The 26921-nt window shown below is 36.9% G+C and overlaps 1 protein-coding gene across 1 annotated transcript in view; it reads right to left on the reverse strand.

Moving 5' to 3' along the window:
• The window catches only part of ctnna2 (catenin (cadherin-associated protein), alpha 2), a 336397-nt gene that overhangs the window by 269943 nt on the left and 39533 nt on the right, over positions 1-26921 (reverse strand). The window contains 3 exon segments of the mRNA XM_043243368.1: positions 2934-3053; positions 4126-4292; positions 8291-8486. Of these exon segments, the coding sequence (XP_043099303.1) occupies positions 2934-3053; positions 4126-4292; positions 8291-8486 (483 nt within the window).

Below are 26921 nucleotides of genomic sequence, written 5' to 3' on the forward strand. Positions count from 1 at the left end.
ATACTAATACACATCCGATTTCCTTCCCAAAGGATCTTCAAGTTTCAACAGTTAACACGCAGGGCATTTTTAAAATAACTGTGTCTGTATTTTACCATTGACCATTTAGATGAACTACTACTCTAACCTTACATTTACCTCAAATTAACTGTTGTCATTTGTGTTCATAAAAATATAAAAGCTAAACAAACTAGCAAACCCGTAATATAACGAGTAACTTAAATATGACCATAGTAGAATGAAAATAATACGCAATTCGTGAACAATGTAAATGTATCCGCTTCCCTCCAAAGTGAAGCAAAGAAAAACATTATTTATGCTACTATAGTAAGTGTTACAATATTTTGCGTTCATATTTAGCCTTAACGAAAATTGATGCAAACAGAGTTCCCGCTTTTAACCCACTCAAACAGGTCGACAAGAAATACATGAACACACACACACACACACACACACACACACACACACACACTGTTGATCGTATAACACTTCTATCGTGTAACAGTTGTCAATTATTACATTTATTACAACAAATGACTTTCGCAGCCACACTCTTTGACCGTTAATATTGCATCACTCGGCTCTTTGAAGAGTAAAGCCCGCCTTTTTTTATCTTGACCTGACAAACGTTATAAAGCCACGACTCACGGACCACCGGGGAAAGACTTCGCGTCCGCTGAGGCAGCGTTGACGACGCGAATAAAATATATTTCTTGCTAGAAAACACTCGAACTCTTCTTCTTTGCCGCCTCTTCCTGATTCGCGTACCTCACGGGGGCGCCAGTGACTTTCTGAATAGTCACAAATCGTTTCTGCAAACCGCGGTCGAAATGCACATTTCCTACGAAAAATCTTGGGAAGTCTGTTTTTTTTTTTTTTTTTAACGGGTTTCTAAAACGACTGTACTGTAAAGCAGAAGATTTAGAGGACTTATTAACGTATGGGACCCTAAGGGTTCTATTTTTATTATTATTACATTTTAAAATACATTTCAAATTAACTGGTAGTTGCTAAGTAACTATCCTTTCTATAATTGAATAAAAATGGATATGTGGATAAAATGCTGTGAAAACTCATATAAAGTCATAAATCGTCATAATTAAAAAGTTTTAAAAACAAACTAAACAGTGGGGGGTTTTGTTTGTTTAGTGTTTGTTTTGTTTTGCAAATCTAAAAATGCAAAAGTTTCCTGTAAAGGGTAGATTTAGGTGTAGGGCAATACCACATACAGTTTATACAGTATAAAAAAACAGTATGGAGAGTCCTCATAAACCCCAAATACCAAATGTGTGTGTGTGTGTGTGTGTGTGTGTGTGTGTGTGTGTGTGTGTGTGTGTGTGTGCGTGCGTGTGTGTTCGCCTGTTCGGGAAGTTTCAGTGACAGAAGACATTCTGGCCAACATATAGTTCTTGGTTGGTTGCAGTCCATGATTCTGATTGGTCAACAGCATTTTATACAAGTTAAAGCACAAAAATGACTGCTGCACTCAACAGTTTGTTGCATCGGTGTGCAACACCCTTAGCAACAAACACAATCAATATAGCCTAGCATCAAAACTCTTCTATGTATTTCAGCAAAATTAACTGTATTTAAGCGATGAATTTTGCTAGTGTGACCCACCTTTAATTTTGAGGCTCTGCCAACAAAGAAACAATTTCACAATTTCACACTGATGCGTGCATGTGTCTGATTGGAACTATATTTAGCTACTTTCATACCGCTTCTTTGCTACAGCATGCATTTTTGTCAGTCAATTTTAAACCCCTAAAATGTGATTTTAGAGTAATCGATATTTTCTCCTGGAACACAACTGGGCTAGTTTTGAATAGCAATTAGAATGGTTTTATTACACATACCTGGCAACCCTGGAGTGGAAATCCACAATATCCAGAGTGGAAGGAACAGTACTGTATTTATTAAATATTATTTTTAGGTATATATATTTTTTTTTATTAGGTATTATTTTCAGGTATGGTACTGTATGTTCATCAGTCTACACTGTAGTGACACTTGCAAGCTCGCGCCATGCTGCAAATCGATCTGTTTTGTTGAGAGACAAGCAGATGTATGTGTTTGAGAAAATATTATAAAAAATAAATGACACAGTGGATGAGAACAGTTCCTGTTCTGTTATTGGAGCTCCATAAAATGATTATCTTCCCATTTACTGTCACTGTCAGTAGCATTTCAGTTGAAGGATAGAATTTAATCAATTTACTTCAAAAAGTAACATCGATAAAATTTTTGGTCTGTATTGTTTGGTAACCACTTTATAAAACCAGTAAGGTACAAGCAGTTGCGCTGTATTGTGAATAAATCACAGCTGAAACGTATACAAAGCACAGCATGGCTTCTTGTACCTTAATTCTTATTGTAATGTAAGGGATGTAAATTTTCAATAATTTCCATAATCGATCATTGTTTAAATGAACTATTAATTAATCGATGAATCGTGGACTTGAATTAAGAATTTGTGACTATAACTTCAATTTTACTATTTTTAAATAATGGGTTTTCTAGGGAAAATTGAATGAAACATGGAAAAGAGCCACAGATTAATATGTGTTAGGAACGAATGAACAAGTTTTGGGAATGAATACATCTGTTCTGCTCGCGTCTGTAGCATGTCCGATAGGCAATAATTATCTAGTGAAATGATAACAAAACGCGACTTATGTACTTTGTATTGTATCTGTTTTAATGTAGGTTTAAAGTTTGGATCACATTAGTAGTAGTAAATGACTTTCGTGAAAGATCCAGCCCCTTCACCGTCACCCACAGCCGCTTGCGTGTGTTTCGCACGTGTTTCGCACAAAACGAAACTGCCTAATCGACCATCGCTAGCTTTAAATGATCGCATCTCTTATCGACAATTAATCGTCGATTAATCACTAACATCCCTACTTCTTATATTATAAATAGATAACAAATACCTGCTGTCTGCGAGCAGCAACATAGTTGAGTTTGACCATCTCTTTCCCGAACTCCTTGAAGCGATTGGCCAAGTCCTGCTCATTGGTGGCATTCTTCACAGCTTCTAGAGCTTCTTCCACCTGTAAATCAACGCACGCACATAAAAAAAACATCCAACTGTTTAAACAACATCCATAAAATAAAAGGTAGTGGAAAAGTTCCATAAAGCACTTTAACCGATGTGGTTGAGTGACATTTAACTTTTGTAGTGTTTATTATTGGTTCTCCCGGGGCACGTCTAATTCTGACAGTTTTCACTCCCCGTAATGAGACTAGCAAAAGAACAAAAAGATGCTTCGTCCCTTGTGACATCTAAAAGTTTCTCAGCCTCATCCTACACTCTAAAAGCTCTCCTTTCGCAATCATTAAGTTTCACAGATCTTACTTCTCAAATTTGGTTAGTGATTATATAACAGAGAGGCCGCTGGTAAACAAAAAAGTGTTTTAAATCCCTAAACTTAAAAAAAAAAAAAAAAAAAAAAAAAAGAAAGAAGAAGAAGAATGGTGTTTGTTGCCTTAGCGCCGGCGGGGAACAAAAATGGAAAGAAAACAGAATAGTGCAACTTAAAGCAAAGGATTATGGGTGTGAAAATTAAGGTACAAGAGCAAAAAGCCTACATTCTGCCACTCTGAAAACAGTCTTATCTACACAATAAATATAAATGCAAAATATGGAGCCTAATTGATGACCAGAAGCAAGTGAATCAAGTGAACATTTGAGAATGTTATTTTTGCATTTTAATAGTCTGTTGCGAAGTTATGCCAGGAGGTTGTTGCTTCAGCAATACGCGCTACGCAAATACACAGCAGGAATCCAGATGAAGACAGTTTCTTTGTACTACAAAAAATATAACTTCCTGTGCCCTTGAAATGGGTCTCTTTGGATATCAGCACAAGAGGCTGGACTGGCTTGTTCTGACCCGGTGGACAGTGAAGACCAGAAGCAAACGTGAAGCTTTGAGCACTCAATCAAAACGATGAATTTTCAATGAATTTAAACACTAGGGTGACGTGACTATGTTTGAGGTGGCTAATTGAGAGTAAGGAGGTTTTATGAGACAGTAAACAAATAAAATAAAATAAAAATTATTATTGTTAATTGTAAAATCAAAAATGAGAATAAGAGAAATGAAGAACAAGAAGCGAGCATACGATCTTGAGGTGAGCCAGGAGCCTCATGACATCGGCCATGTCAGCCAGGATGAGGAGGCGAGTGACGGCAGAGAGGAGGGCACGGGCGGCTCGGACCATGGTGCCACGTTTCACAGAGGAGCAGGGGTCATCTGCAAACTCTGAGGAGGCCACGCGCATCGTCTCACCTGCGCAGAGTCACAAAACAAGCAAGAGAAAAGCAAACAACATATGTTTAGAGTTCCACCACACAGCAAATCCCTTGTGCATGTCTAGCATTTTTAATTCGGAACTCACTAAAGCTGCATGGACATGTCAATAGTTTATTAATAGCTGTGCATCTGTTTACCAGTGAAATAAACCGCGAGTACAGGCAAGTTTGCCAAGATCGTTCATTAGTGAAACAGCACACTTCAAAAAAACAGTGTACAGGGGGTTGCTGGTGTCTGGAAACAAAGTCCATTTTTTTTAACCAACTTTTTTAGAACTTTAACCACAAAAGTAGAAATAAATATGCATAATATAAAGTCTAGAGTAAAAAAAAAAGCTGTTTGTAAATTACAGCACGGGAGCTTCTTACTACCCTTTCGTATTTCAAAAGTAGCACTTTTTATGTATTTATGTGTTATACTTAAGAGAGAAAAGCTTGATTCAGACTGTCAGAAAGTCACCGTGGCATGCTTGCTGAAGAAAAAATGAGCAATTTGTCTCAAGGTTCATTGACAGAATCTATTAATGACCCTACAGTAAGTGGACTCCCACCTTCCATCTGAACGGGAGCCGCAGGCAGGACCGAGTTGATTAATGAAAGCTTACAAAAAGCCAGGCTGAGACATTAGCAAATGTCATTGAATCTGAGAATGATATAAAGAGAAGAAAGATTGTGGCGAACTGATTTCACAGAGGGAAAGAGAGAATATTTGTTTTTAAGCCTGTGCCGGCTGTGTGTGTGGGTGAACACTTGCGTGCGCGCAATAAATATGGCTGTACTTTAGTGTATGTGCGTGTTCTGCTGTTTCTCTCACACGGTGAACTGAAACGACAGAATGCCAGCTATTCTTAACAGAGCCTCGCTGCTGCCCCTCCACTTCCAGGGGAAATGTCAGCACTGTCCTCTGGCTCTGCTCATTGTTGTGGCAGCTCTACCTTCACAGATTACCACAGAAGGTTATAATCTTATTTCCATCCTATCTCTTTTTTTGTCCCCAATATAATTTAGCCAAGTCAAAATAACAGACACATTCGGAAACATTCTCATCCAAGCTATGCGAAACAATCCCAATTTTTGCAATGATGTTCGGTCACGCTAATGGCATAGAAATCAAAAGCTAAACTCTGTTTTAAAAAGCACCAGACGGAAATATCAAATCCAGTGACCTAGAATAAATGAAAGTGAGTGTTAGAGAAAACCAAGTCAATATTTAATGAGTACAATGCTTATTTCTCAGGAGAAACTAATTCATAAGTTTAAAAAAGCATTTATACATTGAACTAAATTCCTTCACCTCACTCTCAGAAAACATTTCTACCAACTACTGAGCAGATAGGACTGTGTGGTATCAAGGGCAGAGAATTCATCTATGCTGACTTAAATAAACCAGATGGAGTAGACATCATCTTTGTAGACACAATGTTGACAGCCTGCCTACTTCCAGATGCTGCCTGATAAGAGAGAATTTGAAGGTTTTAGAGACACACACACACACACACACACACACACACACACACACACACACACACACACACCTGTACTCTGTAAAGAGAAGTACTGCAGGTAGAAAAAAGTTCTCTTTTGATGAGAGAGAATGTGAAAGAGGTTAATGTTTTCCTATTATTTATATGAACAATAATTACTTTATTCAAATTTATTCATTTATTAAATGAAGAGAAACCACAATTTTTTACTCTGCAGTGTATCGTTTAGATTATCGTTCACTTGACCTTCTGAAACGCTAAGATGAATATAGTAAATTATATTATTCAATCATGTGGACAGGACAAAAATGCACTTACATTTCTCTTAAAAGTCTTAATATGCAATTTTAAGGAGGGTGATGAGCAGCTAACAAAATTCAAAAACCACGATTTCATAGATCTGTTGTGCCTGCTTGTTTAGTCTTACAGTTACTAACAGTAGCTTTAGAAGTAAAAGGATCCTGACAATTTAATCACCCTGGTGTCATCCAAGATGTTTGTGTGTTTATTTCTTTAGTTAAAAAGAAATTTTTGGTTTTAAGGTTTTTGAAGGAAACATTTCAGGATTTTTCTCTATATAGCGGACTTTAACAGGGAACAGTAAGTTAAAGATCCAAAATGCAGGTTCAATGCAGTTTCAAAGGGCTGTAAAAGTCAAGCACAGTTAGTTCTTGGTCTGTGCGCTTTGATTTAAACAGGTAAGATAGGAGAGAAAAAACAACAAGACGAGGTTAAAAAGATTTGAGGTTAAAAAGTATACACTTTTTTATAAAATGTGATTTTTTTTTGCTAGATAAGGGCCTAATTTCGTTGGTGAGATCGTGTAGAGCTCTTCGAAGCTGCACTGAAACCAGAATTTGGACCTTCATCCCACCGACCAGAAAGCCAAGTCTACTATATGGAGAAAAATCCAGGAATGTTTTTGACGGAAGTAAGAAAGGCGTGAATATACTGGATGACATAAGGATGAGTAAATTATCACCAAATTCATTTCTATTCTGAAAGTGAACTAATCTTTTAGTCATCTTTTGTTTAAAAGTTTTACTAAGTCATTTTTCATTGTCATTAAATGAATCGATCAATAACTGTGGGACACAAATGACAATTACATCAAAAAGGTTATCTTCTACTTTGTATTTTCTTTGTCCTTTAACCCTTGTTTCAAAGTGAGTAACAGACGGTCAGCCTTGGGAGGGGTAAGTCATTCGGACCATTATGTCCAACCTGTGTTCATTAACCTCATCCCAGTTAAAGGTCAGCTTGCTAATGGTCCGCACAGAGTATTTTAACACACTTCATTCAGCCCCTGCAGCTGGGGCTTGGCTCAGTCTCCATCTGTCAGTGCTGCAGTCCCTTTCCTGCAGTACCTGAGAATACTTGTGTATTTTCACCAAGAATTGCTCTAAAAACTCAGTGAACAGAGATATCGCACTGCAGACCTGGGGAAAAATACATACTACCTTACGTAAGGTTTTTAAAATGTGCTCTTACAAAGCCTGCAAAAAAATAAATAAATAACGAGTAATATAATATTAGAATTGTAGTATTACATTTCCATGATTTTTAAAGGCCTGGAAATACTTTTTTTAGTTTTACTGTTAAAAAAAAATTACGGTCCTCAAACACTGATTTTCTTCTTTGTTTTCCTTTGAATTACTTCATATTTAAAGTTCCAGACAGAGACAGAGAACCACCCCAGACTCCCATTAATATTATATTAGCAAGTAATTTAATCTACCACCAAACTAAACAAATTAAATAAAGATTTGACATTCATTACCTCATCAAAGTGTCCTCAAAATAAACCACAAAAAGAGAAAACAGATTATTATTAATTAAATACAATGACAGCTAATACATTTCAGCTTTTTGGGGTTTAAAAGTGTCTTTTTTTCACTTCTCCGCAACCTCATAATTGCTCTTCGGCTGTGTTTATGGGATGATGAATGCTCTGTGAAACACCATCAATAATTGTTTGCCATTTTCATAGAGGTAATTTGGCTGAGCAAACACTAACTTCAGTCCAAACCAATGAGCATGCAAGTGCTGGAAAGGGACACAGTGTGTTTTGGAATGATCATAAAAGAAGAAAAAGGAGAGAAAACTTAGTAAGAGAGAGAGAGAGAGAGACATGGAGAAAGAGAGTGTAATGTGCTGCCAGATAAGGGCTGTATGTAATAGGCAGGACTTAGAAAAAGAAAACTTTAGCTTAGCTGTCTGCAAACGGCAGAACACAGACTAAAAGCCCACAGCCCTTAGCAAATTGGCACATTAATGTCTTTTAGGGTCAGATAATGTGACAGATAATGTGTCTCATTGGTTCCCAAATGACCCTAAAAGTCTTCTTTACTCTCTAGAAGCCAAACGTGACTAATAGACAGTTTGGTCCACTATGCCACACACTGGTGTAAAAGAAAAATGAAAATCCTTAATATATGTTTGGATGCATTTTGTTTGGGACAGTACTTGAGGGTGATAACAAGCTGCTCACCTTGTTTGCGAACGTCCTCTACAGCTGCGATAAGCTCCTCCTTCAGGTCCTGGCTGTCCTTAGCAATCTGCTCGCCCTTTTCTAGGAAGTTCTGCGTCGCCTGCTCCACGGACACAGCCAGCACGTGAGCTTTCTTGGAGCGTCCCTTTTTCTTACTGGATGGACCTTTGTTACTGGTGTTGACCAGAGTGGTCACCTGTGTATGAAAAGAGTCATAGATGAAGATGAATTGTTCAAAAGACATTTTTTTTAATCACATTTTCACTGAGCAGAATATATAAAGCAAATCTGGCAACTTAGGTCAATTGGCAGATTTAATGAAAATAAGTGATGAACACAAGCATGATCAAGTTTGTTTATTTCTAAACCAGTGGGTCGGAAAAACTGCTGGGTTTGTTTGTTGCTTCCAGAATTATGAACAGGTAAGGGGCCGCTCACAACAATCGAAGACATCCAGTTTATGCATATAGCCCAATAATTAAAAAATGCAGTTGCAAACTCAAATTTCAAATTTCCTTTTATTAAACATGCATTTAGACAGGGTGAAATAGCATTGTCTATCTACTTTGACAGAAGAGATTATTTTCATTGCAGACATTTCAGGCAATTTGCCACATTTGTCTACACGATTAGATCTACACATTCCTAATAAAGACTGCGCTGTTAAGAAACATTTTATGTGATGTATAGTGACTCATTCAATAGTCAAGCTTTAAGCTCTCAAAGGACCTATAAAACAGTGCTGGTTTTCACTTTCTGCTGCAGGGCTCTGCTGGGACTGTTCTCCCAAGGTAATGTATTTTCAAGGACACCCACGCTAAGTAATTACCATAGTACAACAAAGGACTAACTCAAGTTCCTTGTCCAAACTCGGCCTATACAGCTGATAAAGCTTAAGACCCCATTTGCCTGAACATTCATCACAGTTATTCCCAAAGCTGATGCACAGAATAACACTGGATAACATTAAGAGTGGGTTAATCAAAACAAAGAATGGCTGACTTTTAGAAGAGAACACAGAAAGTGATCTTAAGTAAATTCAGCGACACTGACATTGAGATAAAGACTAAAATGATTTTGCAAGGAAAAGCTAATGTTAGGCATAACAGTTGATACCGCCGGCAAATGTTGCATTACGCTTCATTACAGGAACGAGAGAAATGGCATTCAATCTAACACTCTCCACTTAACAGAGTTCAGAAAGTTCAGATGATACATTAGGGATAAATGTACAGTCAAGGCTATCATTATCAGAAAGCAAACTCCAGCAAGACCTTGGTGTGAATAAAAGATTAAAAGAGTATGGTAAGAAACTATGGCAGCTATGTTGGGAATCATTTGCATTTGCAGAACGCTGCTATTGACCAATCAGACTCAAGTATTTCACAAGGTTGCGCATGCAAAAACCATGGTATATTAACACTATAATCCTCACTGTGATATTTGTTAGGGCTGTCATAGCAGTTTTTTTTTTTTACTGAATGAATTGCGATTTTGAATGAATCAAGTGAGTCAATGATTAATAGACCAATTCATTAAGACAGTCGCTTGCTTCATTCATGTATTAATGAATGATTGATTGACTGACTGATTGACTGACTGACTGACTAGACTACAAATCTGACACGGTTTAACAAAAATCATAAATATTTGTTCATTAATGAAATGATTTGACTAGTCAGCTATGAAAAAAAAAGTACAAATAATGAATAAATGAAGCTATGATGTTTTTTATGGTCTAGACAGCCCCGTATAAAGTCAGAATATTCTTCACAAATTCACTTTTTGTGCAAAAATAAATAAAATACATGCAAAAGTACAGATTTGAAACAACCGATAACTATTCAATAATGGCAGAATAGCAAATAACGAAATATTATATCTGGGTAAATCTTCAAATCCTGCTGCATCAGATTCAAAACCTACTGAACAATTCTGTTTTACAGTAAAGGGGTTCAGTGCTCCAGTGAGGGAATTCCCTGACACTAGTATCACTCATAACCACACAATCAATCCCCAACGAGACTTACCTCCTCTTGAATAACACTGTCAGTGTCAATAACAGTGTCAACAAGACCAATGGAGCACTAACATTTATAAATGAACCCCAGATCTGGTATTTTCTGTTCTATAACAATGTGAGAACAATAAAACACCACAACACTCCCACTACAGTCATTTCATAAGGACAGCGGGGAAGTTTTTAATAGTATTATGGCAACAAAAGTGTAAAAAATGGTAGCAATAGAAAGACAGTCAAGATTGGATTTCTGTGTCAACACCACCTACTTCTTTGTTCTATAACATATGGACAAGAAGCCATCTTTCTAAGCCCATGCAGGGTATTGATTTAGCTGGCTTTGTTAATCATTATCATGATCTGGTCAATACTGACCATGAAAGCTGAAAGTGAACGATGTTAGTTCACTGATCACTTCAATTTCGCTTTTCTGTTTTACACATAACATTCTATGTAAGGCTTTAACTACTGGTCGCTTGAAGGTTCAAGGTTGTTTACTGGTTATACCAGCTGAGTCCATATCAAAGCATAAAATAACGCTGCATGTTTTAAGGAACTGCAGGAGACCTTTGAATCAGTCTTGCCTTGTCATGGACCGTGTGCTTTTAAGCTTTAAGATTTTTACCTTTTCCCATCATTTTATGCTTGATATTTCATTCCATCAACACTGACATGTCAAAAGACCCTTTCATCACTTGTAAAAACATAATTTGTGTTAACGATTGAGCCAAGCTGGAAAAATTCACAGAAGTTGTTATGAGCCCCCAGAAGGAAGTGATATTATTATCTATAATAAGAAGCATTCCACTTTTCTTTTCTTTCTTTTTTTTTACTTTTTTGCATGAAACTTAGCCAAGTTTTAAGATATAATATTTAAGAGTCAGATAGACAGAGTCGCATATTGATTCAAATGTTATCACAATTGCACCTCATGCAAAGTCCTCCAAGTCCATCTGACAAGTCTGGTCTAATTGGAGACACACTCCACTCCTGGAGTTTTATAGGCAGACAGAGACTGGGTTTCCATGGAGACTCCCACAGTTCTGTCAAAGTTATCAACAAAAGGTCCAGGTAAAAAGTAAAAAAAAAAAAAAAAAAGTGTCACATCATATTTCACAGTTGATATGGTAAAAGTAAAAAAAAATCAGTAACCAAAAAATGCTAAACAAATCAAAACAACTTGATTTTACTTAATAAACTTGCAAGCTTATTTATTTAGTTAGTTATTTATATAGCTAAAACATATTTAATTAAGGATTATAATAGTTAAAGTAAAATGTATTAAAACTGATTTTTGTAATAATATTTTATATATTTTTTTATATTCTCTACAATCATAAGATATCTCACATGGGTGCTCTCTACAACTTTGAAGTGACTATAAATGATGGACAATTTGGCTGGAAGTGCCGTGGGAAAGCTCATTATTTGCCCATGAAGATTCCTAAGACTGTGTTTCAGGTGTCCATGCCAAAATGATCATGGTTACTAACAGCAAAGGATGTCAAGTGGAAGAAAAGACGCCATCTATCAGACAAAAGTGTGAGTTCCCCCTGTGCTGGAACTTAAAAAGAAAGCTCTGCTTCTACCAGCCAAGTCACAATCCTTTCATGGTGTCAGAAAACACAGAGGGTGGCAGTGATCCTGGGGGGGCCTAAAAAAGAGGAGTCTTGAGAAACCTAATTGAAACCCCCAACCTAAAATGATAAATGAAGCGGCACAGCCACTGCACCTAATTCTGATTTCAAAGAAGTGTTGGTGGCGATTTTGTTTGCTTAATGCAAGTCCTGATTTTGACAAGTCTGATGTGTCCCTAGGTCAACCTGTTTTTGGTCCTGGGACAAAATTTTATTAAAAAATGTAGTCTTAACTATATCTCTACACCTAAACTTACTTTAGATTTAATGATAGATGAATGACACTGATGTACAAGCACCAAACACTGTTTGTAAGCCAAAAGTTAACAAACACTAAAAAGTGGTTCTTCACATCTAATTGGCTAATCACAATGTTGTCCCACGGTCAACAAAGATGTCGCACTTGGAAAAAGGCGCTTAACAATGCATGACAGCACCAAAAGAATATAATATTTACAGTGTCAGACCATTTTCTTGGAAAAAAATCAGTAGGAAAAAAATTAAATAATAAAGAAGAGTGCACACATCTATTTTTTTTTACAATCTACAATCAAAAGCCTTTTTCCATATAAAAACTGTTAGTAAAAAAAGTATTAGCCTTTTCTGTTGCACTATTATTCCATAAAGAATATCATATTAGGCCTCATAAGGATAAATCATGTTGTTTTGCCAGAGTGTGAAAGCTCAATAGCAAAGCCAAGTTAGAATTGAGTATCACATTACAATACTTGACCTGCAATAAGTGCATTGGAAAAAACTGAAGCAAGTCATTAAAAATGGCCTATAATCAATCAACTACAACATTTAGGATTTACTACCAGCTTGTACCAGTGCAAACCCCTTTTTTGGAAATTGAGAATAAAAGGTGAGAACAATTATTTTTTGGGGGGGGTTGACCTTACCGAATAGTTCTATATGCACAATGCGTGGGAGGGAGAGTATTTTAATTAATCAGGCAAGATTCATTTCGCTTGCAGCTTTGTGCTATTATTAAACTCCAATAAAAGTTTATCTTAACACATTTTGTGCAGGACATGCTGCAAAGTTTCTCTGTCCTGTGCACCGGACCTAGTCTGGGTACACAGTAAAAGATTTTTTTTTTAAGATTTTCAAAACATGAGAGACCACAAACGTGAGGACAAAAACCCTAGCTTTCACCGTTTTGCTCCAATAGTGTGCTGTGTGCCTCAATGTGGCAAGACCACCACATACAAACAAATTTCCATCCAGACCGTGAATGTGGAAAATCTCGCAAGATCTCTCAAGACTTGAGAACAAATATGTTTTCCTGGACACATTAAATAAACACACTGTTGCCACAAATCAACAAGCTGATCCTAAATCTCTGCTGTCCCAATCCTTTTGTGCTTCGCCGTGACTGTGTTTGTTATTATGCTTCGGTCTTCTGTCAGCTCGCTTTCTGATTGGATATTGTTTCGTTTCACGTTATAATCTTACTCATGTTTGTTCTCGGGGATCCAGCTACACATCAGGATTTCCGATCGTAAATATTCGACGTGTTTCATATTTACGATTCGTGATCGGGAGCGTCTCCGACGTTCTACCGAGCAGATTACCTAGGATTATCGCAAGGGTGGAAATTGGCTCAAAATCGGCCCGCTTATCTTGTGTACCCGGCCTAACTTGAATGTTTTTAGCATCTTTTCAGCCATTGTTTTGAAATGTGACGGTTCTGCTTCATTTAGTAGATTTAAAGTTGCATTTAGCACATTTGAATTGTTCTTTGACAGCTCAGTTAGACAACTGACCACAGAGTAATTTAGCACTATGAGAATTTAGTCACTAATTATAGATCTCAATAGATGTCAGACGTCGTGCCACTCATGGCAGGGACATTCTCCTACAGCGAAAACGAGAAAAAGGAAAAAATGCTGACAGAAGAAAGGGAGGGAAGCCCTGTGGGATGAGAAGTCGGAAGGATAGAATGGGGACACATGTGCTTGAGCTGTCCCGAGGTCCAATTTGAGAGACATCATGCTGAGCTGAAGCAGGTGGCCTGGAGAAAAGACTGACAGCTCAGTGTAAAAGCACCTGCCTAACCATGCACTGAGATCTAACGCTTAGTCGGGTTCGCTTTAACCTGCGAAACCTTGCTCGCGGCCGGGCCGGAGACACAATGAGTTATTTCACTTCAGTAAACCAAAGAAATAAACATTCCTTTATTTAAAACAACTGGTTAGTGTAGCGGAACGGGGAACCGCTGAGGGTCTGGGCGTGATAAAACTGTCAACGGCATATTAAAGGCCCCTAGCGTGGTAAGTGACCTGAAAACTTTAAATGAGGTCCAATAAAAGCCACAGTCCATCTCAAATACATCACTAGCTACCGGTGCTGACCTTTCCCCACGCTCCACAGCCTTCTACGGTTGTGTTTTATCAGTAATCAATAATACTAAATGTTCCACAAGTGATCTCCTTGGCTCAGAGGGCCCACCAGTGAATCCAGCCACGTATAATTAAAGGACACCACAGCTCGGATTTCTGCCTGCTGTTCTCTATGACTACTGCTCAGGCCTAGGGACAACCTAATGCTTTAATATGAACTGAAGCTTTGACCACAATGTTTTTTTAACTGCAGAGGGGAAGTAGGTAGCGCTCGGGATTTGGCAAAAAAAAATAAAAAATTCAACTTCAGTATGACAGACATCTAAAAGTCATACTGCTGCTGCCTCGACATCAATTCTAGATATCATTCTCGTTCTTGTATTTGCATTATATTGCCAAATTCACTTCAAAAGTGACACAGATTTTGATACTAAGGTGGGTTGGACAGGCAAAATTTTGCATGGTTTTAATGCACCATTGTATCTTAATTTTGAACTAGAATAGAGCATCCTTATCTTGTTTGTGTAAAGATGCTTTATGTGGACATAGTTAAAATAGTATTATTATTACTTATTCATATATAGTTTTGGAACCATGTCAACCTAAATACAACATTACTATAAAATATACACTAATAATACTGATACTAATTTTACTTTACTATTTAATTTGATTGTTTTTAACATAAGAAATATAACTGTGAACCAAACTATAGAGAGAAAATAAATCATACTCAAACCACCTCCTGTGTTTATATACAGCAAACTCGATCATACAGATTAAATGTATATACATATATGTACATAATTACTGGCAATAGTATTTTTTTTTCATTGAAACAGCATTGTAAACATATTATATAATTTTTTGGCTTTAGAAAATTTTTTAATAAGCCATCTTCCAAAGCAGCACTGGCCTCTGGGTTACCTACAGTAAGAATGTATTTAAGTCAACATCTTATGCATTGTTCATGAGGAAGCCGCCAATTCTAAGTGAAGGCCATCAGGTTTTCTCATGAGGATGGAGGAGAAAAATTTCATACATTATCTTATCAGCTGGATCTCAGTGTTGCATTTCCTTTCCACCTTATCAATTCTTTGTGTTGAGAATCCATTTTCAGAGGGATTTCCATTCAAGAATTCCATTCAGAGAGAGCGAAAATGACATTGCCTGAATCACTAGCACGAGGACAAACAATAAATATCATTCCTGATTGAAAAGCAGTGTGAGTGAGCGCTCCACCACTAAAACAATACAGCCTCCCTGAGCAGCTCTGACCCGAGGTGAAGGTCAAAGATACTCTCACAGAGGGAGTGGAGCCCTGCCAAAAGAGGCTGGAGAGAAAATCCTTTGTTTCTTCTCACCCACCGGATTTAGTCAGAATACGTTATCTCCTCAGAGAGAAGCAGACAAAGCGGATGCCAAGTGCAAGCGAGCACACTCACGGCATGTGCCAAAACTGCATTCAAATTAAGACATGGAGACCAACTGATGACTACAGTCACACTTTTTACCAGCTTCAATCACTTTCAATTACACTGTCCAAGTCCCAAATCAAGCAACACAAAGAACAGAAACAAAGCTGCATGAACTACCATTCAGAAGTTTGATGTTTGTGAGATTGTTTTATTATATATATATTTTTAAAGAATGCTTTTACTCAGCATGAATGCGTTAAATTAGTCAAAAGTGACACTCATGACATTTACATTGTTGCAAATAAGCTATTTAAAATGAACAAAATTCTTTTGAACTTTGTATTCATCATCATTTGTATTCATCTTGAAAAAATGTATTATGTGTTAAATGTAGTAATAATATGTATGATTTATTAAGCACCAAATCAGCATATTAGAATGCTTTCTGAAGGATCATGTGACACTGAAGAATGGAGTAATGATAAAGTTTTTACAGCATATTTGCATAAATCGAACGTTATATTCATATACTGGGCGATCAAAAATACTTTTTAGACTAGTAGCGACTTGACTAGACAAAGAAAAGCTGCCTTTGATATTATTAGTTATCATCATTTTGCCTTGACAATGCAGCCTTGTTCACATCAACAGAAAAGCTGTTGCAATGCGAAAACATTTTGTTCTTCAGAACAGTGCGCAAGTCATTTAGATTTTTTCATTGTCTGCAGAAGACGGTCTTGATAATCCTCGGCTGACATTTTCATCCTGCGTGTTCACGCCCACATTCCTTGACAAAGCCTTCCTCAAACAGACAGGTTGCTTGAGCATTTTTGGTTGATGCAAAGATGACCAGACAGACTCTGCAACTGCAGCAGTATTAGTGAGCGCTTTGAGCTTAGACTACATAAGAAGCGCTGGCTGGCAGATGACTCAGCGTGTCACACGGGCCTCGACGGAATTATGAGGCGGTGATGCTGTGGCCACACGTCAATTCCGTGTTAGTCACAGTCAAGGGCTTTAAAAGAGCAAGGGCGCTCGGAAGCCTCTTACCCCTGTCGCCCGTCCTTCTTTCATGTTTGCGGCATGGCGAAGTGAGATTTCTGCCTTCACCCCCCCCCCACCCCCACGTGTTTTCTCACTCTGTGCTTGCCGATGGGGGCCCGGAGTTGATTCATTCATATTCAACGAGCCAAAAGCAAAAGTATTAAAATAAACACAGCAAACTGACACGTAGAAGCGGGTGCGTGGCGGGGGCGGATAACACATTGATCCTTTTAATTTCCCTGATCGTCTTGATCGCTAGCGAGTCGGAGGGAAGTTCTTCATGATTGCATCAATATTTTTCTCATCCCAAACACCCAGAGCTGTTGTAACTGTGATTGTGCAGCGATTTGAGAATTGGTTTTTGCAAACCGTAATTAGAACATGATCCATCACAGCTGAGATCTGAAGCAAGAAGTCTTTTATTGTGGGAAAAAAGACAATTTTTTTATTTATTTAGTATTAAGCAGGCAAGATTACGCAACATGCTGCAAGATTTGCACTACGAAAAAGAGGAATTTAAATAAATTAGCTCTAAAATTATTTAAGAAAAACAAACAAATTCCCCCTTTAGCATACTGGCTTAACCCAGATTAGTCTACCTTAATCTAAATTAACAAAAAGATTAGGAGAAGTAAAAAAAAAGGTATAATTGCATCAAAAGTGGTTTCCATAAAAAGGCAGCGCTTCCATTAAAAAAAATATATTGCATGTTAAAGTTTGGAATAACTATGACTACATTTTCAAGGAGTCTGTTGGACTTACTGCATTGCCCCTTTTTTATAAATACAGTAAAACAATATTACTGCAATTTCATTTCTGGATGACAAAACTGAATTTTCAGCTGCAGCCTACAGTCTTCGGTGCATGCATTTTTCTTAAAAATATTTACAGTATCCATTTATTTATTTATTGTGGAAAAGATGATACCCTATGGCAGAACCTGATTTTGCTGAGTGTGAAAAGAATTTTGCATCTTTGCTGACCCTGGGACAACACTGTGATTAACCAGATTTTAAGAACCGGTTTATGGTTTTTTTGTGAAGTTTAGGTTTATAGTCAGCGTTCGGTGCTCGTACAACGGTATCATTTATCTTGACATTTCTATAAATCAAAGAACAAAATATTCAATGCGAAAGAAATGAAATCATGGTTTAAAAAAAAGACAAAAAACATTTAAGTAGAACATTAAGTAGAACACTGATAATACCATTGTTAATAATTGAGTATCAATAATAATCAGTACCAAGTATTAAAAATCTTTCTAAGGAATAATATGACACTGCAATGGGATTAATAGCAGTTTTCAAGGAATATTTTTTTAATGTATTTAAAAAAGAAAAACATTTAAGAATCGTAATAATATTTATAATAATAATTCAATTCTAATAATATTTGACAATATTAATGTTTCACAAAGCTATCGTATGAACTGAGCATTCGTTACCAAACTAACTCATATCACAGAGATAACACTGAATAATAATTTTCTGTTTTTTTTTTTTTTCCTGTGAGAGGCTGCAACTGAACTCCTGTTAGCATCTCATCTACCAAACTCCTCCAGTAACTGTTTGTGCAGAGGACAATGAGAGAGGAAGGTGAAAACTACACATTGAAGAAATACGGAAAATCCAAAGTGAGACATTGCAGCTTTGTTCCATTTTTAAACTGAATACATAGTGCAAAGTAGTTCACTAAAAGTTCAATGCTTGAACGCATTCAGCTTAAACTTCGCTCACATTTGTCAATGAAAAACCAGTTTAACATTATAATACTGTAAACCTGAATATTAAACAACCGAATTAATCTTTCTGAAGAACAAACAATTCAATCATGTAGGACTTTTAACATTAAAATGTCTTACCAAAAAAGTCGATTTTCAGCCTTTTTTCGACTACTATTTCATAAAACATTAGAAAGTTATAGTTATCAATACAGTTATCGTGCCAATAAAGCACAAAAACACTCTGAGAACTAACGACATTGTTCTTTAATTTGACACAAACATAAACATTCTGTGGATTCTCAAAACAGTTCAGTGAAGATATCTGTCAACCAATGAAAGCTCCTGTTTGAGAACAATGAATTTGTGAGCTGTTGCTTCCCACTAAACATTCCTGATGAGTCAGTGAGCTATAGTGCGAGCCATGTTTAGTGTAATGTGCTGTCTGAATGAAGTGAATCAACTGAAATGATGTCTAAGTGCCCACAGTGAGAGACACCTGCAGTCAGTGCGCCTCAGGGAATGTATTCAACGTGTCAGGGTCGATGACAATACAAGACACGCGTCAACACGCTTATATTTCGCATCTGCAGACTGAAAGACGGATCATCTGTTACAGATGATGTATTTAAACAACCTTGTCTTGAGAAAGTCAACCACTTATATTAAATAATAACCGCGTTCCTTCTGCGAGCTGCTCTGAACAAAAGCTTGAGCTTGAGAAAGTTCCCGTCAATGTAATTCTACTGGAAGGGTTAACAAGATGCTTACATAAGGCATTGGCTGGTAGAATGAACTCAGGCGAGCACAAAAACCATGAACAGGCTCGAGTTAATCTGTTTATTGAAATTGGCGTGCCTACAAGGCCGTGTGACACGCAAGCTTTCAGAAAATTTAACGCCACTGTCAACCCAAAATTAACATGCCACGCGCTGCCTTAGTAAATGCACTAAGTGCACAGAAAATGGATACGGAGAAACACTGAATCAAAGAGTCACACATATGGTCAGAAAAGCACATTAAGTAACTCTGTGCACAAGGATCACGGGGAAACAAGGTCTGGTGACTTCATTTGTGGAGATCGCTACATGCTTTTAGCATTACTGTACATGATAAGCATCCATCAAATGCAGTATGCATGCATTGGGCTCTGGTCTTAAATCTGTCTCTACATTAATTTTTTTTCTTTATTTGAGTGTAAAATGGATTGCTCTCATTTATGTATGTTGACATATATATAATGTATGCTTTATTTGTCATATTTTGATAATTAATCTAACTAAATTAACCTAATTTATTTGACACATTTATGCACCAAAACATTCTCTTTAGAAAGTGTTAAAAGTTACAAAATGTTATATTCTTAAAATAATAAGCTTTTGTATGTCACTGATATCTTTAACTATAGTATTTCAAATTTCATGTCTTTTTTAAAGAACTCTAACTGTGAAGACATACAGTAAAAAAATTTAAAAAAATATATATATATATATATATATATATATATATACACACACACACACATATAGCGTGAATGTGCAAATACTATATAAATTCTTTATAGATGTTTAATAAATAAAAAGTCCAGTGGCCAATTTAACGTTTTTGGCAGACTCTAAAGTAAGAAAATCTGTGTGAAATTCAAAGTGTTCTCAAACTGAAAGTGGTGGCAGAGTATTAACTTCGGAGTGCTCAGATAGGGCAGCATTTTAAAGCTAGCAATATGCACCATATCAATAAATAAAAAAGCCAGAAAATACCCAATGATGACAGAAATACGCAAAATGAATAAATGGGTCGAAAAAAGTGATTTGAGAAGCATGTGGCTCAAGTGGCACATTGCATTAACGGAGAGGACAAGACCTTTTGTGGTCTTGTGTCATATCTTTGCTGTGGGGAAGGAGACGCAAGGTTAAGTTTGCATTGCTTTGAAGCTAGAGGCGAAAGTACGGAGAGGAAGAAAATAAACCAAAATGAGACACATTAGGGTTCAGGGTCTAGGCTTAGTCATGACCAGCTAAGCTAAAAATGTAAATGAGTGCATTAAGCCAAAATTAAAAGTGTGCGAAAGTGTTTGTACTCCATAAAGTGGAGTAGGCTACAAAGACTTTTCTAACAGACTATTAAGCATGCAGATGACAAAACCCTGATAAATGGATGAAGCTGTGGCCTAGCGGTTATCACATGTCCTCCACACATACTGGATGAATATATCCTGTTTCAGTACCTCCTCCTTCTTGTGTAAAAACTATCTTCTCTCTCCTACTTAAAAAAACGATTCATGACATAGCCTTTAGAAAAATAGTTCATACTTTGAAATGCCAACTTCCAACAAAATATAGAAATAGACAGCATCATAGACTTTTGAACTGAAGGTGAAGCAGTGAACCAACTGAACAAAGCTGTGAATACCACTCTATATAAGAAATAGCTGCACTTACAAAAATTATATATACTACTTTTATACTATTTTCATACACATATAAATGCAAACACACACTGTCTTCCATTTTTTGTGGGCACTCTCCATAGGTGTAATGTTTTTTTATACTGTACAAAGTGTATTTTTTTGCCCTACACCTACCCCTTACAGAAAGCATTTAGCTATTTCAGATTTTTAATACACATTGATTAGTTTTATTTTAATCTTCATGACTAATTACAGAAAAATGTGTGATGTAACCTAATGCAGTTAAATGCCCCTAAAATTAAAAAATATATATAAAGTGTGTGTGCGCACCCAAAAACCTCTATAATATACCCACAACTACATAAAAAACAAAAACAAACTACTAGCAAATACCAGCCATAATCTCTAGATAACAAGTTCTTTAAAAAGCTTAATTGCCTTTATGAGGAAGCCAAATGTTGGAGTGGAACTAGGCAAGTCAATAATGAGCAATCAATGACATGAGAACAGTTTGTATCGCTCCAGGCCATTCTCATTAGTCTGTTTGATACTGTGAATATACCCTCAGCTAATCAATCTCTGATACCTTTTGGAAAGATCACTTTCATCATCTTCATATGATAATGATCTGAGTCTCTCATCCCCACATTTAATATTTACACAGAATCAACCCTCTCTCTTCAGCAGCTTGAACGCTGATGCAACTAGGGCTGCGTTACATCAAAATAAAATCAATATTGCCATATGGCTCTGTGCGACTGTCATATCGCGCAACTGCGATTAAATAAATATATGTTTTACCGGTTTCAATGTGAAGTGTGACATTTACACACATGCAGTTATTGCAACTGTTTCAGAATGATATTTTGAATATAGCGTATGGACCGGAAGGTGGGTGATAAGTATGACAGGTGTGTTTTGGGAAGGGAGCGACTTCTGGAGGGGATCGTGAGCAGATAATGCAGTGTGCATGTCTTATTTATGAGCTCTCATAACGGAGCAGGAGGGTTGGGATGGAACGCATTGTCTGGAATATGACATAACATCAGCAGGGAAGGAAAATTTATTTTTTGGTTCCATGTTGTGCTGTATATATGCGCATGAAAGTCTGAGACGTCCACTTTTTGTAATATGCATATTTTCTAATGAAGCACCACATTCGGAGGACTGTCTAATACCGTGTGCTTTGATGAAGTGTGTGATGTAATCCCTCTTAATCAGGCAATTTATTAATGATCTGCACATGCAGGGTGTCTAAAAACCATGAAGATGCTGCATTTGAATACTGCCAAGAGAAAGAGAGGGAGAAAGAGAGAAGACTGGTGAAACTGTTACATTAAGTCAAGTAGCTTTCTCTGCAGAATATGGTCTTTGAATAATGCAGGCTGAAGTGTAATGTTTTTTTCTGAGTTTTTTTTTTTCTTACGCTGTAAGAAATCGGGTCTCTAGTGACTTCGAGATTTTTTTTTTTTAAAAAAGACAGGTGATTGAAACAGCTAATGGTTAAGTTACTTCTGCGTGAACAGACACACAGAAGGCGAAATCATGTCTTTGTTAACTTCGACAGAATGTGGAAAAAAACAGCCGGTTGCAGTGTAAACAGAATTTGCATATAAGGTTAGATGTATTCGAGTAATAAGTTGTCACCACTGCTCCCACATTATTTTTCATATTCACACACCGTAATTTAAAACACTCACATTGTAAGGCTTGTAAGTAAGTTTGCAGGATCACAACTAGCTTTAGTTTTGTATCTGTATCTGGTTGTGTTTGAATGTGCCATTTTTCCCTGGAAGTCATGTGGGTCATTAATAAAGAGTTTGACAGAGTTCTCATCTATGTTTCTCAAATTCCTCTAATTACTCTTTTCTACTTTGACGAGCAGTTAATCTGTGCTAAAAATGAATCACAGATCATCTGTGCCACAAAAAACAGTTAATAATGCCAGGTTACACCAAACAAAGTAGTGAATTATATCTCAGTAAAAGCTTAAACACAATAACTCAAAATAAAAAAGGAACAGAGGTGAGAGTTTGGAAGCTGGAAATACATGAATACATTTTTTTTTCTTAAATCAATACCTCAAGCTCTCAGACTGACTCATACCTGCACCAATTATTTTTTTTTTATAATATCTGGGGGACACAAAAGGAGAACATTTAAAGAATGTACTTGTTCTCTTGTCTTCCATTTCAGATTGGAAAGACATGGGGGTGAGTAAATGACAGCTATTTTAATTTTAGGGTGAGCTATTCTTCTAAGCTAGCTAATTATGGCATTTAAATGTTGCTGTATCAATTCCATTCCCTGTGTCCAACAACAGAAGCCAACATCAGTGCCTTTCAATATTCTCTGCACTCTCCCTTGAATGGCAAAGCCTTGTGGGACACCAAGCCAAACAGCACAAAAACCCTTTCAGCCTGACTTGCCTTTGCCAAAAATTGTGATTATGTTGTCTTCGCATCGGCCCTAAAGTCTAAGACGTGGAGTCAGATCCTGTTTCCTTCTGCGAACTGCCAGCATTTGGTGTTGTACATTGAGTACGTCCTACAAACTTTTAACATCTTGCTTTGTATTATTATTTTTGGCAGAAAAAGAGAAAAGTATAAGCTATAGGAATCAAAATAAGGGGGGATAAAAAGCTGGAAAGTCTACTTGAAGGCCATATGCACACAAAGTATCTACATTTGACTGATTCTACATTTTCGCAATGATAAAAATGGGGTGATATATACATATAAATGGAATTGTTTAAATGAACTGAAGTATATTTAACAGATTTATGGGTTGAATTTTTTTGTAAAAAAACTGCCATATAACAATCATTATGGTCATACCTCCAGTCATGTTTGAGCAAAACTGTTAAAACCTGAAACTTCAGCAGTACTGAAACTCTAAAAAGTGTATTGTGGGCTGTTTTGAATAGCATCGTCGTAGGTAGTCCAAAACAAGAATAATGTCATTAGTCTTAAATCAAGGCCTGAATCTGTGAACCAAAAACACAACATCTAACTGTTCAAATTGCTACTGAACATATAGAAATGCCCTACGTTTACGTCCTCATTCACCAGAATTGAATGCTTTAAATATAAACAGAGGTTATTCATATTTCACTCTTAGCTAGAATTAAATTCAGCCCATTAACACATCCCCAGTGGCTCGTGTTTATGCTGATGCATCTATTCTAACATCACAAAGCATTCATATTCCTATGATACACTGAGGGGTGAACTGGCAGACATAGTGCGTAGTCTTCTCTTTTTGACCGCATGCGCTTCTAGTAGCATCTCCGGTTGATTAGATTGCAGCAAAGCACAGCTATGAAACAAAACAGTACGGTTGGACGTCACTGAAATAGCACAAACAACACAGCACTGTGATTTACACTACTGGAGGGAAGGACAGAGATAGAGATAGAGGAAGAGAGTGAAAATAAGATAAGGAACACTGGAGAGCAGAAGTTTGCAATCAGGGCTCTGAGCTTTGCCGATTATAAGACTTTTAACTCAGTTACTTGCCGTTCAGCAGACACTTTTTATCTAAAGCAATTTACAGTACAATTTATAGTACAGTAACTGCAGAGTCAGTCGTTCCGGGACAGCCCAGGATGAAGTGCCTTGCTCAAGGGAACAATGGTGATTAGACAGAACTGGGATCTCAGTAACCTCCCAGCTGCTGGATGGCTCCCAGACTGAACGGAACTGGCAAATCTTAGTCTTAACAATCAAGGGGGTTTAAAATTACCTTTTAAGCAATGTCTTATCCACCAGTTATTGTCATGTAAAACTAAACTGGCTGTTTTTGGTGAGCCTTTTAAAAACGAATACAAGACACATGCATATATAAATATAAATCTAAAACGGTGGGTGAAATGACAACTAGAGTTAACCCGTTGGTTCAAAACTGTAACTGTTTGGCATAAATAGAAAAGGAATGTTAGTGTGTATTTTTATACTTTAGAATCTAGAAGTAGCAACATGTTAACGTCAAACTAGAACTAAATTTCCCTGGTGTAACTACAAATCAATGTGATCTCAAAAGTTGTTCTATAAAATGTACATTTACTCCTTACGTTTTTACAGGCACTACAACGTACAAAATGTATATTTTTAGCACCTAAACATACAAATATGTCATTTTCAGCATTTAAAGGTATAGACCACACTTAAAAACAGATCTTTATGCATATTAAAATTGCGGCATTAATTTGATTATTTTTGTTATTATTTTAGTTGTCATATCAATTACCTTGTTTGCAACTGCATTATTAACGGTTTACTTAATATGAAATGATAATATTACATTCTGCTCTGTGTGATTTCTGCTTCCAGCTCGTTTACAAAAATAGGCCTTTATAATGCTAAACAAGAGTTCATTTTAAACCCTTGAAATATATAGCATATCTCCAATAGTTTAACCTTTACTTGTCATTTAATGTCTAACTTATGTGCCATTGCCCACAAAAGGCGTTTTCTCTGATTTGCTGTGAATGACAATACACAACTATAAAATAGAGCAAAAACGCAACATAACTACAAAATTAAACAATTTTATTTGCGCGCTGTAATCCAAATCCAAGCCTTTATTGGGCGATCTTCATCCATATCCCGAACAGTGATTAGTGACTATAAACAGTAAAGCTCATGCTTGACTGACGCACTCGTTACAAATTCAAATGTTGCCTACATATAAACATGAGATCAGACCAGCTCAATACAAGACTCTACAATATTAACATGCGAATGTTAAACTTAAGATTCATTTGTTTGTTGCAACTACAAAAGGTTTATTTTATCCAATACTTGCATGTAGCTACTACATAGTTTTATGCTTCTGTGATCTGTATTAGCAACATGCTAATGTTAAACAGAAGCTGAATTAGTCCGGTTTAACTAGAAAAAGATTATTTTACCCAATACTTAGATTTCCAATTAGGTTTTATGCATGTAAGACTCACTGTTAGGTATAGCTGTCTATGCAGTACACATAACACAGCTCAGGGCTTCATACTGGATAAAACCTTTGCATCTACATACGTGCCAACAAAGAGGCGGCCAACGCATTAGAACAAGCAAAAAAAAAAGAGAGAGCAAGAAGATGCAGCGGGGGTTTGAAACCGAGCCTGCCAAAGGGGCAGTCTGCGTCTGTGCCCTTGAACTGTGTTCTGCCTTCTCCGCAGCTCGAGACCACAGGGACTTCTTTGAATTGCAGAAAGGTCAGCCAGAAAGATTGAACAATCTCCAAGAGAACTGCATATACAGCGCCCGCGATCTCCACCACACACAGCTGGGTCTCTGGATCAGTCCACTCTTGCCTCTTGTTCCTGTCTGTGGATAAATGAGGGTCTGTACACTTCAAGAGCACTGTCACACCAAAATATTCCATCTAAATAAAAAAGTCAAAATTTTGCTAAAATAATTGCATTGCTTTTGATGTGCACCAATAATGCGGTCCATTCCAGTAATCACAGTAAGGATTCATCAAGATGTTTACAAAAACAGACCTCTTCACTCTCCTGTACATGCAATTTTCATTATTCTGAGTATTTGCTAAGAAGTATCATTATTTTTACTGATATTATTCACATACCTAAATGCACAGCACAAATGCTGATCTCACATACTGGCCTCTGTTTTTATCTACTCCTCCCAAATGCAACACTCTAGGAATCAGACATGCAAAGTGAAATGAAGATTTATCTTTGTAACAATCTATTTGATTCCTAATCAATACCTGAGAGTTTATGAAAACCCACTCTGGACAAATTTATCTCTCCACTCTTCAATCGCTCACATGCACAATCGGGTTCAATTCCCAGAGAAGCTAATTTAAGAGCTTCGCTTAGTTCTCCAAAACACGCTGACCCTGAGTTCTTCACAAGAGCATCCTTCTGCAATAAAAACAACATCTGAATGGAAAGCAATCTGCCCAATCTTTGCCTTACAAAAAAAAAACAGTGAGGTACTGTGGCTTTCCATTAGCAATCTCTGGCCTTCGAGCAAAACAGCCTCTTTTTAATGGAGATCAACATTTGCTT

This window comes from Puntigrus tetrazona, chromosome 1 (genome assembly GCF_018831695.1).
Source record: "Puntigrus tetrazona isolate hp1 chromosome 1, ASM1883169v1, whole genome shotgun sequence".
NCBI lineage: Eukaryota > Metazoa > Chordata > Actinopteri > Cypriniformes > Cyprinidae > Puntigrus > Puntigrus tetrazona.